Raw genomic sequence first — 13,930 nt, 5'->3', positions numbered from 1 at the left:
TGTTGATTTAATAGGGAATTGCTGTCTCCTACTTGTGTGGTTTCTGTCACTTGTAATGCTGAGCGGGGTTTTTCCTTTCTAGATTCCTGAGACAACAGCAGATCTGTTGTCTGGTCTGGAGAGTGCGTTGGAATATATGGAAAAGACCTATAATACAATCGCACCATGGTCTCGCCTCCACTCCTTTGTAGGAGATAATCTAGATTTTGGAGACATGTAGTGAGTATCAGTACTTCTCATCATCAACATTTATTTATATAGCGCCAGCAAATACCGTAGCGCTTTACAATTGGGAACAAATAGTAATAAAACAATACTGGGTAATACATACATACGTAGAGGTAAGAGGGTACTGCTCGCAAGCTTACAATCTATGGGACAATGGTTTGATACATAAGGGTAAGTGTTACATCATAGTGAATATTTATCCAGCTATAATGCAAATTCTGCAAAGTATTTAGTGGGCTGTATGCTCAGTCACACAACTCTGTTGGTCAGAGGGTTGTTCTGTGTCAGCTGTGTAGAGGGTGGTAATGGGGTAACCTAGGGAGATTAGGAGGGTGGTAGAGGAATATTATAAGCTTGTCTGAAGAGGTGGGTTTTCAGAGAACGCTTTAAGGTTTGAAGACGAGAAAAGTCTTACTGTGCGAGGGAGGGAATTCCACAAAGTTGGTGCAGCCCGAAAAAAGTACTGTAACCGGGAATGGGAGGATGTGATCTGAAATAGTATCCGACACGGAATCAGAATAATTGTTTAAGATTATTGTTGTTAGGCCAGTGTTCCTTGTGTGCTTTTATGTGCACAGAGCCGTGTGTTAGGAAGGGATGGTTATTGTTTCGTCCTCCTTTTATAGTTTGGATTTAACTGATGCGATCATTTTGTGTAATCCTTTTATACTTTGTTTTTCCAAGTGCCATGGAGGAGATGGATGAGCTTGAACTTGTGGCAGAGGTTCAGGTTGGAGATGTCGGCGATTATTCCGATTTGCAGTCAGGAATGTACAGAAGAAACAGACACTGGAGATTCCAAAATCCGGTATGGGGGTGCCCACTGTTCATTTTCTACAATGGTAGATGTCATTGTATATTTCCATGTTTACCACTTTTAGATGACTTGCGTTGATTGGCCCTCGCCTTCTTGCAGAGCTTGACGTATGTCACTTTTCCCGTCTACCTTTCTTTTTGCCATAATAATCGTGGAGAGTTTATTTTCATTAATGCTCTTTGGCTACTGTTGTATTAAATGCAGAAGGCTCAAAAATGTACAGTACAATAAATCATCTGAATATGGAAAAACCCCTTTCATTATTTATTTTCAGTTACTTCCTTCTGGTGGCAATAAAGCACATTATCATGCTGTATTTAACTCGTTCCTCTCTGCAGGGGGAATCCAGTGCAATTTTTAACCATCTCGCTTTCACATCCTCCCACAATTCCTTAGCACAGTTTGTAAGACAGGCAGCAGAGCTGTCCAGCTACTTAAACAATTTACAAAGCATTAAACGTTTTCGCTGTAGAAGAGTTGATCAATTGAAATGCTGTTTGTCCACCACATTTAGCAGAAAGTCTGAACAATTTGTGGTACACGTGTGGGAGTGTGATTTACTTCTAGTGCTCAGTGCCTCTTGCCATATATACAGGACTATAGCACAACAGTGCTTCTTGCATCTATAAAGTTTTATTAAAACTGTAAAAATAGGTGAAAAATGTAATACTCCGGTGTCAAGATGAAGGCAGTTTAACAACAGAACCACAGCGTTTTTAACTACTTGTATCCTTAATAAAATTTTATGAGTTTCAGGAAGTGTTATTTCTGTGTTGCATTGTTCAGTTATGGATTCGACAGCAGAATAAATTAAGAGCAACTATTTAAGATATTTTCTGATTAATTACAAGCTAAAGGGGAGATCTGTCAAATTATAAAAATAAATGGAAAACAAAAACGCCCACTATGTCCTGCATTTTCTTAAACGTATGCTATTTGTGATGTAGTTGTTATTATTGATTTTGATAGGAATTTATCAGGTATCTATAAGGTGACTAAGTAGAGTTTTTACAGTTGTTCATAGGACAAGGAGTTAAAAATTAGTTGTTCAGAATTTTCCCTTCCCAAATTTGCTCAGTGCAGTTAACTGCAGACATATTGGACAAAGTCCTCCGCACGAGAGAGCAAGTTTATAGGAACAGAGATGAGTCCCAGTCCCTTTAAAGTTCCGGTGGTCTGTGATGCACACATGTTATACACCTCCAGTCTACACTCTATGTATATGCCCATAGGAACATTATTAGTTTATTATCTACATTCTATAAGTTTTGTATTACGTATGTATAAAATTTATTTTTCAACAGTTGAGTATTGAGAGTATTTAACGTCTTCTTTAGACTCTAAAACGTATTTTCTAAAACAATATTTAAAGGCAGTGCATGGTATGGCTTCCCAGCCATTGTTGTTGACATATTTTGCAAACTCTCGTACTGGAGGTGAACAGATAAAAATAAAGCGCACGTCTCTAACATGTCTGTAAGGGACCTTTGACTTGCTGAAAAGTTGCTTTCAGTGCTTTGACCACTCTGGAGTTATGCTTCAGTATAGTATCCTGCCATGGCTTAAATCACTTACAAAAAACCAAAACAAAACCCTCTACAGGTATTGCGGTTTTTAAATCCCAGAAATTGATTTCGCTATTAAAATACACTCTTCTGGCAATTTCTAAAATTGTTTAAAATTCACACTTTGATAGATTGATGGATCCCATTGACTGGTTAATACTCTTAACCGTTAGTGAAACATCTGAATCGGTGGCCTACACGTCACACTAGATGTAACATGGGCCCATCCCATATTGAAAATGATATTGTGAACCCTGGAGAATGGCTTTGTTTTTGTAATATTCTGTGGCTTGACTCTGGTATGTAGAGTATAAGCTTTGATCGTCCGATCAGATCAAGGTGTGAGCTAAAAGTAGCCATTCTGTGTGTAAATGTTGCTTAATTTGTATAGTATTGTGCTACAGCCTAGGTGTGTGTGTGTGTTTGTATATATTCACTTATTCTCTTTCTTTTTTTGTAGCGTGCCTAAGTACCTCAGGGTTGCAGCTCTCAGAAGGACAATCAGCAGTTCATAAAGATACAGCCTTCAGGCCTTCAAGAATCGGCAAGTCCTTGGGTTCCCCTTGTCCTTCGGACATACAACCATGTGCTCCCAGGATACTGCACAGAACTCAAGTGAGCACAAAGTGTAGTGCAGTACCAAAGCCACATAATGTTCACAACAAAGCTTCAGCTAGAACTTTACTAGAGACGAGTCCTTCAACAGCAACTGTGCTACCTGGGCTTCCCTGGACTGCTAATGGTCCAATGGATGCTTTCTCTGTCTCTAGGGTACAAGATTCCCTCTGCTTGGGCAGGACTAGTCTTTTAAATGGCAGTGCTCAATCTTTTATTAAAACTAAACCTGACGCTCTAGTGTCCTGTGGACTGGCTCTGGGAAATGGCACTGGGGTCCCTGATGGACAGCAAAGACCTCTCGGTGGAGAAGGCACCACCTCAAATAACCAGCATTCACAGCCTCCTGGTTCTTTGGATAAAAACGATACAAGCTCCTCCTCTTCCTCCTATTCTTCCCAGAACCCTTTGCTTTCCACCGGTGGTAGCGGTGCACAGTCAAATCAATCACAGGACCTAGATATTTATGACCCCTTTCACCCAACAGATGAGGAGAATGTAAATGGAGATTATATTTATTCTGACTCGCCAGAGAAGGAAGCGGAGGAACAGGAGGATCAAAAGTATGATCCGTTTGACCCCACCGGCTCTAACCCAAGTTCTTCTGAGCGCAGCCCCTCTCCTTATGAGGATGACGACGATGATGACTTGGGGAGTGACACTCATCCTGAAGGTCGGATCTCTGAAGCTTTAGCTGGAATTTATGATGAAAATAGCTTGAGCCAAGAATTTCCTGGCTCCGAGAAAGCAAAGGAAGGTTTAAAATCTGGTGAATCTGATCAAATGAAAGGGATCGAAGAGAGCGATGGCAATACTGGCTTTGACAATACTAAAATTGAGCCAAGAGCTTCCAAAGATCTTTCAGATTCTGCTTCAAAAGACATTTCGAAACTGGATTTTGAACCTTATAGTCCTAGCTCCAGCATAGACCTGGACACAACCGATGACGTTGAGGTAGGAGAAGTTTCTAGAGAAGTATCTGAGGAAAAGCGTATTAAAGAAACGCCTATAGCTGACTCAACACTGAATGAATCCAACGCATCCGACGTATCGCTAGAGCCTATAAGACGTGTCTTCACGGTGGATGTTGGTAAAGACTTTAGTCGGAAATCGGACTTTACATCTGAAGCAGAATCCAAGTCTAAGCTTGAGATAAAGGTTTCTCTTGAGTCTATAGCAAAGCCAGACATGAAATCCTATTTACGGTTAGAAAAAATTGCCAAACTTGGAAGCGAGTCGAGATCGCGGCACAAACGGAGACATTCCTCTGAAAGGAGGGATCGCGGTGACGACTCGGATCGCAAATACGACTCTGAAATTGAAGAAGGTGAGATTGTCCAGCCTGATGAAGACTGTTTTAGCCCTATGCCTTTGTTCAGGAGCCGCTGTCGTGTTATGGAGAGGCCTCTTAGGATAGTTGAAGGAGATGACTTTCTTTCTTTGCACGCAGATTCGGATGACGAAGGAGCTTTACAGATTGATTTTGGAGAAAACCAGATGGATAACAGGTGGAAGGGACTGGACTTGAGACGGAAGATCACAAACCAGCGTAGAGAGAGGTATCGTAAAAAGTCGGACTCCCCTGCGAAAACAAAAAAACATTCAAAATCTCGTTCTCCTTCCAGCCCTCATAGTCGGAAAAAATCAAAACGTGAACGAAAGAGATCCAGAGAACGGAAAAGATCAAAGGAACCACAGACGTCAACGGCTACGTGGTCCAGTGCAAAAAAAATGAAGGATGTTAAGGAACACAAACGTTCTAGGTCACGCTCTTTCAATAAGGACACTAAGATTGTGCGTTCCAATTCTAGAGACTATAGGAAGTCACGCTCTTGGTCACCTTCAATTAGTACCAGTTTATCTGCTGTAGAGTCTTCTCGTACGTCGGCTGAAAGAAGGCAAAGCCGCAGGTCAAAATCAAAGGAAAAGATGCATCGTTGGTCACATTCGGCTAGTACTGACCGGTCTCGAAAAGACAAACACAAGGAGAAACATCGGACCGATGGGAAAAAAAAGAAGAAAAGATCACGCTCTAAATCCAGGGAAAGGGAGAGAGACCGGAGGTCTTCACGGCACTCAAATGATAGAAGAGATAAAGAGAAGATTAGGCCAAGGCACTCTTTAGATGAACCTAAAGTCGAAACTTCATCACTGTTGGAGAGGAAGCGGCGAGACAGTAGGTCAGTTGTCCCTCCATCAATACAAGATCTTAATAATGCCGATCTTTTTACCATTAAGAGAACTATTACTGTGAATCCAGAAGAGAAACTGGATCGGGAGGAGTTGCTTCACTCTCCTGAGCTGTCCGGAAAAAGAGAAGTTCTGTACGATTCCGAAGGATTAAGCTTTGAAACCTACTCTGATCGTGAAACTCTTGATGATCGAGATGGAAAATGTAACCGGGTGTTTGACCGGCATTCCGGGAAGTCCGATTCCAACAAGAGAAGGATTTCCATGGAATTTGACACCAAGCGGATAGAGGAAGATAGAGAGAGCCGGCAGAAAGTCTCTAAAGATCGAGATAGAAAGAGAACTTACGCCGATGACAGTCGCGAGAGGTATAAAAAGAGGTTTAAAGCTACGCCCGATCCCGAACCTGAGTGTTTGAAGTTAGACAGAGAAAAGATTCGTGCAGAGAAGGATAAAACTCCTAAAAAACTCAAGACGAGTCATAAAGACGGCAAAGGGAGTTCAACCAGGAAGGTTAAACTCCAGTCTAAAGTGGCTGTTTTGATTCGTGAAGGGGTTAGTAGTACCACTTCTGTTAAAGAAGCAGGTTCAATCGGAGTAAAATTTAGCCGTGACCGAGAGAGCCGTTCCCCATTTCTTAAGTCCGAGGAAAAGCTGCCAGATATGAAGAGTAGTCGACCTAAACTTGAACCCGATGTCGTCAAAGAGCCTCTTCTAAGGCCTAAGAAAATCAAAGGCTTAAAAACAAAGACTGGTGTTAAGAAAGTAAAACCTGCCGGAGCCGCGGGGGTTCTTGTTAAACCCAAGGGAACGCTAGAGAAGAAAAAGAAGAAGCTAAAAACAAAGGCGTCGCTAAAGAAGTCTAAAGCAGATAGCTGCAGTCAGGAGATACTAAGCCCAATCGAAGCCAAAGAAGAACCGATATGGTCAGATACGGAGAAAACGGAGAATAAAGTGAAACCCCCAAGTCCTCCCAAGCCGGCCAATGAACAGGAGCTCACTCCTGATTCACAGACTGTAGACAGTAGCTGCAAGACTCCAGATGTGTCCTTCTTGCCTGAGGAACTCCCTCCAGACCCGGAGAGAAGTACTGACCTCGAGGTCGACAGCATTTCTGAGCCTAAAGAAGAAACGCCCCGTACTCTTCCTCCTCCACCGCCAACCCCTGCGCCATTGTCATGGAACCTCCAGTCCGGAGTCGACTGTGCCACCAGTGGCGTTTTAGCATGTAAGTGTCTTTATCATTCCCACGTTTTGATTCCACTTAAAACTTAAATGCAATTACTAAAATATCTGTTCTATATATGTATAGCTCTTAATAAGGTCCTATCACCAATTTCTGCATGATTGTAATATCCTGCTTGACACAGAACACTTGTATCTTCTATAAGGGGATTGGTCTCCCTTCATGAGATTTGTCAAAACGTGCTTCCTAGAAGTCTTATTGACTTACTGCTGTGACACAAGATTAAACAGCTGCTGGGAACTGCTTGGATATACAATAGAACTTTACAGGCAGCGGTTTTCCTGCCGGCAACGTCTCAACGCTTTCTGCTACGTGAAAAGCTCTCGCGTGACACTGCACTTTAGTGGGACTCGTATTATTATTAAAGCAGGGAAGGCCGGGTCCTACTTTTTGTTTACATACCGCACAGTGATCTATGATCCTCTTATTTTAGTGTCGCACCGACTCTAACAGAACACACAAAACACCTCTCCAAATTTCATCTTTTTGCAGTAGTTACACTTGAGTGGCAGATCAGGCATAACCCATCCTCCTCAGTGTTAGAGTAGTATGTTTTCTTGGCACATCCGTCGTACGGAATTCAATAGATACCACTTCCGCAAGAGAAGAGGCGGAATGTTCTCAGACAAAGGAGCTGTTCCAATTGACCTAAGCTAAAAATATAGGCGCTGAAACCTACCATAACCGTATTTAAATATACAGCTAATACAAATTTTAAAATCTAAAATACACATTTATCACAATGCGCGGGTAATGGACAGTGTGACGCATTTATAGCTCATGCACAAATGCATTAGCACCAAATGTGCCAAAAAGACGTGAAGGCAAGCAATGACGTTACCTGCTTATACGCAGACACAAACAGCCCCCTGGCATAGTGGAGTCCCCCCTCTGATATTTTGTCCACGTGTGACATCAAATTAATGTTTAGTTATCTGGCCCCAAAAATGGGGGGGGGGGGGGGGGGGCACTCTGATCATTTCAGTGGTAATGCTCTACAATTTTTTTTTTTTTTTTTTTTTTAGCAAATTCCTACTTTGGCCACAGTTACTCGTTATGTGTTATACACAGCTCGGTGTTCCAGCTGCTGTGTACGTTTATGGCTGGACGTGCTGGTTGCACAACACATCGGTATTTGTGATGAGGCAACTGCAGCCCAGAGTTCAAATGAGTGCAAAATCTAAAGTATTATACGTTCAGCTGCACTCTTGACAAGTTAACCCTATATGTCTGATTACATCTGTCTGAGGGGGATTCTGCTGGCGATGTTTATGTCTAGTGTAGTCTTGTACTCATAACTTTACTGAGGATTAGGGAAAGGCAAAAATAAACCCAGTTTATGTATGTAGACTGCATTCTGATTGTTATTTTTTATGGTCTGAAAATGTGAACTTTTTTTTCTAGTATGTTGAAATAGTTATTTTCTTATTATATAGGGCAAGATTTCTCAGATCTCTAGCTCCCCAAACAGGCTGTGCAAGGGCCTCTAGCACCCCCCGCAGGCCGTGCAAGGTCAGGGCAAGGGCCTCTAGCAACCCCCGCAGGCCGTGCAAGGTCAGGGCAAGGGCCTCTAGCAACCCCCGCAGGCCGTGCAAGGTCAGGGCAAGGGCCTCTAGCAACCCCCGCAGGCCGTGCAAGGTCAGGGCAAGGGCCTCTAGCAACCCCCGCAGGCCGTGCAAGGTCAGGGCAAGGGCCTCTAGCAACCCCCGCAGGCCGTGCAAGGTCAGGGCAAGGGCCTCTAGCAACCCCCGCAGGCCGTGCAAGGTCAGGGCAAGGGCCTCTAGCACCCCCCGCAGGCCGTGCAAGGTCAGGGCAAGGGCCTCTAGCACCCCCCGCAGGCCGTGCAAGGTCAGGGCAAGGGCCTCTAGCACCCCCCGCAGGCCGTGCAAGGTCAGGGCAAGGGCCTCTAGCACCCCCCGCAGGCCGTGCAAGGTCAGGGCAAGGGCCTCTAGCACCCCCCGCAGGCCGTGCAAGGTCAGGGCAAGGGCCTCTAGCACCCCCCCGCAGGCCGTGCAAGGTCAGGGCAAGGGCCTCTAGCACCCCCCGCAGGCCGTGCAAGGTCAGGGCAAGGGCCTCTAGCACCCCCCCGCAGGCCGTGCAAGGTCAGGGCAAGGGCCTCTAGCACCCCCCGCAGGCCACGCAAGGTCAGGACAAGGGCCTCTAGCACCCCCTGCAGGCCATGCTTTAGCAAAGTCCACAAAATATGAACTGTGATCTTTATTTAGGGTACAGGGTTGAGAAACCTGATGTAAAATTTAAATTATGGGTTGGGGCAGTATTTCTGCCTATCTTCAGAATTATCTTTTTTTTTGTTGGGGGTAAGAGGTGAGCAGCTTAGTGGTCAGACCACACTCCAATAGGCATTCGCTGCACACTAGCACTAATAGATACAGTGTAATCTGGACGTTGGTATATAAATTTAACGGAACAGTATTCCGCTGGATTTAACTGTTTGTGTCTCATGGTTCTAGTATGAGACCTGGTTTGCTCCTGACCTGTAGACCGCTGGACTGCAGGAAAGGGGTAAATGAACTAATTACATCATCATCATCAGCAGCTATTTATATAGCGCCACTAATTCCGCAGCGCTGTACAGAGAACTCACTCACATCAGTCCCTGCCCCATTGGAGCTTACAGTCTAAATTCCCTAATATACACACACACACCCACAGACAGAGGGTCAATTTGATAGACAGAGCCAATTAACCTGCCAATATGTTTTTGGAGTGTGGGAGGAAACCGGAGCACCCGGAGGAAACCCACGCAAACACGGGGAGAACATACAAACTCCACACAGATAAGGCCATGGTCGGGGATTGAATTCATGACCCCAGTGCTGTGAGGCAGAAATGCTAACCACTGAGCCACCGTGCTGCCCTTATTATATGTATACATTTGCACTGTAGTCGGCACATTTCCTAATGTTTGCAGCTCCAATAATGCAATGCATTAACTTCTGTACATATCAGTATGTTACACTGGTTCCATGAGCAATCTTCATAGTCTTTTTCTAGTAACCTCGGGCCCAGACATATGTGGTTAGGAAAAAGGTTGTGTGTATTTATCCCTCTGCTTATAGTCATTGGACTGTCAATACTAAAGTGAATCTACCAGGCTTAATGCGCTCGTGGAATTCTTAAAGTTAACGTCCGCGTGACTAAGTCTTAGTGTTTTGTTCTTGATGGTTTGTGCGATCTCATTGTTCTTTGTCCCCAGTTACACATAACTCTATTACTTACCTCTGCCTTATAAGTTAATGGCTCCTGTTGAATTTGCGTTACAGTGACCGCTCTGCTTTTCAAGATGGAGGAAGCCAACATGGCAAGCAGAGCCAAGGCACAGGAGCTAATACAAGCTACTAACCAGGTATGGTCTTTGGTCGTATTTCGGCTGAGTGTCCTGGGTCTAGTTGATTTTCCTATTGTAGATATTGGAGAGTGGGGGAGGACAAGTTGTTTCTATGCCAAACCGGCCGCACAAATAAACGTTATGAGCCACAACTGCCTGATCATAAGTCCACGTCTCCTCTACGACGATGCTTATTGTCCTAGTATGCAAATGTCTGTTAGGGGGCAATCTATAGCCATCACTATGCAAGGGGTGGCTTAATATACCAAGAAAACTTTGTGTCCTGTTTTTCGCTTCAGAAAACTTCTAACGATTCAGATTTTTATGTTGTGCCGGGAAACCAATTGTTCTGCCTTGTTCCCCTCCAGATCCTCAGTCAAAGCCAGCCTTCTACCTCATTGGTTAGCCAACCGCCGCCTCCTACCATCTTGTCCTCTATTGGCCATTCAGCTCCCCAATATCATCTCCATGGTAGCTTACCCCTCAGCAGCAACTCCAGCCCCCCTACCCCACCCGGAATCGGAGGCTTAAACACGCAGTCAATCCCTGGTCCCACATCCAGCTCCTTCTTCAACACTACAACTATGGCAGAGTTCGGTAAACGGGAAGGCAGCACGAGTTCCGATGGGAGAGGAGACACCGACAAGGTATTCAGGATGCTCTGAGATCGTTTCACTCCGTAATACTTAAAACAAGACTACTTAAAGCCAATGTTTGTTTGTTCACTCAGTGTCCGCATTTGAGGGTTCGTTTACTAAGATTTAATTTATATGCACAACATGCACTGAATTATAACAACCAACTTTCATTGTGTAACTTAAACTGGACAGATAAAAGCTAATTGGCTGCTGTGGTTCAGTGTTGGTGAGTTCCACTGATTTGATTGGCAGTCAGTAGTGCTCTTAGCTCCTCCTTCGCTGTTATCACCAAAGTGGCAGCAGAAGACCCGAGAAGATGTTCTAAGAATCTAGTTCCCTTATATCAACAATGTTGAGAACCCCACATTTACCAATTGTCCCCTGAGTTTTTTTAAGTTCAATTTAGTGATTCGTGAAGTTTTCTTATAACTGTTTTTTGTTTTTTATTTTACTTTTTGTTTTAATTCTTTCAAGTACCTAAAGAAACTGCACACGCAAGAGAGGGCTGTAGAGGAGGTGAAGCTGGCAATTAAACCATATTACCAGAGAAAAGAGATCACCAAGGAGGATTATAAAGATATACTACGAAAGGCTGTACATAAGGTGAGTGTGTCTACACAGGCCAACACCAACATACTCCTAGCTTGGGCCAAAGTAATGTCCTCATTGTGTGGACTGGATGACGAATGATCATACCCTTGGTTAGCTATATTATTTACAAATAAATAAATAAGGAATTACTGGATCGCTACAATGCTTTAAACGCAGAGGTAATCCGTGGTGGCTCACCGGTTTTGGATCTACCAGTACTGGTCATTTTCAAAGTACCAGTAGTTCCACAGCTGGAGAGACGGAAGTTGTCTAAACCTGCATTAGACCTTTTAGGTTGTGTTAAGCCCATGCTGGAAGACAGGTTCAACCAGATTTAAGTTAGTGTTCTTGGAGGTTGTACATAACCTAGAGACTGATCCTTCAGAACAAGAAGAGAACACACGTTCCGTTGCTGCAAGACTAGAAGGGTTGGATATTTCAAATCTCTTATGAGAGGCGTGTAGCGCTATTGTCGCCTGATTGGACAAGAGCCACCACCCAGTCAGACGGCTCAATAGTTTCTGCTTTACTATCCAAAAAGACTGCATTTCATAGATCCAGTCTCGATGTAAAGCAGAATTATATGCTCTGTGTCTCAGGGAAATAGTCTGGGGACCAGAGGAAGGACACGAATGTAAGTGTTTGTGTGGTGCAGCTGTTATAAGAACAGACGTGGTCCAAGATGGAGACTCATTTTCCGTGTACCTACAATGACATAGTCCAAGGTTTGTGTGTACAGGCTTTGAGCAATCTTAGGGAATTCTGCTTGCCTCCCGCGCGCTTGCCTCCCGCGCGCTTGCCTCCCGCGCGCTTGCCTCCGGAGGAGGTTTACAGAACAAAAATGTTGGCACTTTAATACAAACTCCATGACAAGAAAGTAAAACCTTGCCAAAGGTCTTGCCCATATATCCTGTAGCAGGAATATTATACTACTTTCATCTTAACATTTCCATAGGGCAGATGCAGAAGGTACATAAATAGAATCTGGTAAATGTGCATTTAAATCTACCCTGTGTTACGGAACCCTGAGAACAGATACTTCCATGTTAGCCCACAGGCCTCAGACACACAGAACCTTGTAGCTCTGACCAACGGTCCCTTACAGATCGCTATTTGAATTTTCTATGAACTGTGCGTTTACCATGAAATGAATGCTTCCTATTTAAATAGGCATTACAGAAAGTGGTTGTATAAACCGGCTTCCCATATGCCCTGGAAACCGGGAAAATCAGGAAGTGGAAATGGCTTGCTATAAAAATGTGGTAACCAGGAAAATGACATTTCGCGGCTTATTGAACCCCCCCCCCCCTATTGTGTACAGGCCCTCTGTTTATCAATTGTCATTTTTATTCACTATATTGTAGCTACAGATGCTTGGCTGTTTGGACTCAGACCTATTTACACTGTTTTGTACACGTCCCCCAGTTCATAGGAAAATCACATTATTAAAAATCACAAGTTCCTGGGGGTTTTTTTTGTGGTTTTTTTTTTTCTATGTTTAGTCATATGCCTTGGTGTAATCATTTTAGGTGTGCTGTCCTAAAGACAGGTTTATAACTGTGGCAGGAACTTTCCAAATCAGCCAGTCTGTCTGCAGAAACATGACATCATTCCGTAACTGTTCTATAAACGTGTGACTGTATAATACCACAGTTCATCTAGAAGGAGAGGAAATAACCGGCTAATGTCTCCCTTTCTTCATAGATCTGCCACAGCAAGAGTGGAGAGATCAACCCAGTCAAAGTAAATAATTTGGTAAAAGCCTACGTCCAGCGCTACAAGTACTTCCGGAAACACGGCAAGAAAATGGAGGACGACGAGAGCAGTTACCGCAGCGGGAAAGAGTCGGGGTCTTTGGATAAAGGAATACCCCCTTTACCGTTAATTTGAGCAGAAGGGGACTATAAATAACCTGTTCACATAATTTTTGTCAATTTTAAATAATGAAAAAAAAAAAATTGCTAGTGAAAAGAAGATGAAAAAAAAGAAGCTTTTATGCAAATTATGTTGAACTTTTAGAGATACCTATCTTTTAGACATGAAATATATGTGACTGCTAACTATGGTCCCCTCGCTGTGCGCCGCGCTGTTGCCAGACAGACCTGTCGGAGCCGGGAGCTGCTAGGTAGAGCCGCACAGACTTAATTGTGTCCTGTGCCGTCTCATTTTAAATAGTCGTCTCTTGTAAATATATTTTTGCTTCACAAATTTGCAGCTTTTATTACCCATATATTTTACCATATTTTAATTCTTACACAAACATAACCACCCCCCCCTATTATTTTATTTTGCATGAATTTGACACACCTCTGTAGTATCCTCATCAGGGTAGCAGGTTCTTGTTATAAAATCCTTCTATTGTTAGCTGTATTAAATTGCCATCCTGTAAGCCTCTCTTCCTGCTTGGGTTGTCTTTGTTAAAGATGTTTTTTGTGCCCTGTGTATTGTCCTCTAACTAGATCGGCCTCTTGTAAAGTACTTTTTTTTTTTTTTGTTCTGTTTTAAATACAACTTTTAATATATTATTCATTATAAAGAGGAGCTGAGCTGTCGGCGCTTGTAAATTTATCATTTATTTTATTTTATTCACATTTACCAAAGTACAAATTTTAATAAGTTGTGTATAATTCAATATAATTAAAGTTATACGAGTCTCCTCTTTAGTATTAGTCTAGTGTTTTTATGTCTGAT

The 13,930-nt window shown here is 43.3% G+C and overlaps 1 protein-coding gene across 2 annotated transcripts; it reads left to right on the top strand.

The window, feature by feature from the left end:
* Window positions 1-3,236: 3,236 nt before the first annotated feature.
* SCAF1 (SR-related CTD associated factor 1) lies at window positions 3,237-13,633 on the top strand. 2 transcript variants are annotated; one of them, XM_075190655.1, is made up of 6 exons: window positions 3,237-4,552; window positions 4,676-6,643; window positions 9,946-10,028; window positions 10,379-10,657; window positions 11,123-11,251; window positions 12,944-13,633. In XM_075190655.1, the coding sequence occupies exons 1-6, from the start codon at window positions 3,358-3,360 to the stop codon at window positions 13,127-13,129; spliced, it is 3,840 nt and encodes a 1,279-aa protein (XP_075046756.1). In that variant the 5' UTR covers window positions 3,237-3,357; the 3' UTR covers window positions 13,130-13,633. The 2 variants fall into 2 exon arrangements, with proteins under 2 accessions (XP_075046756.1, XP_075046754.1); XM_075190653.1 differs by having other exon boundaries at window positions 3,237-6,643.
* The last annotated feature ends 297 nt before the right edge of the window (window positions 13,634-13,930 follow it).

Source organism: Mixophyes fleayi, chromosome 11 (assembly GCF_038048845.1).
Source record: "Mixophyes fleayi isolate aMixFle1 chromosome 11, aMixFle1.hap1, whole genome shotgun sequence".
NCBI lineage: Eukaryota > Metazoa > Chordata > Amphibia > Anura > Limnodynastidae > Mixophyes > Mixophyes fleayi.
Note: the sequence above shows the minus strand (reverse complement) of the source record. Positions and strands in the feature narration are given on the sequence as shown.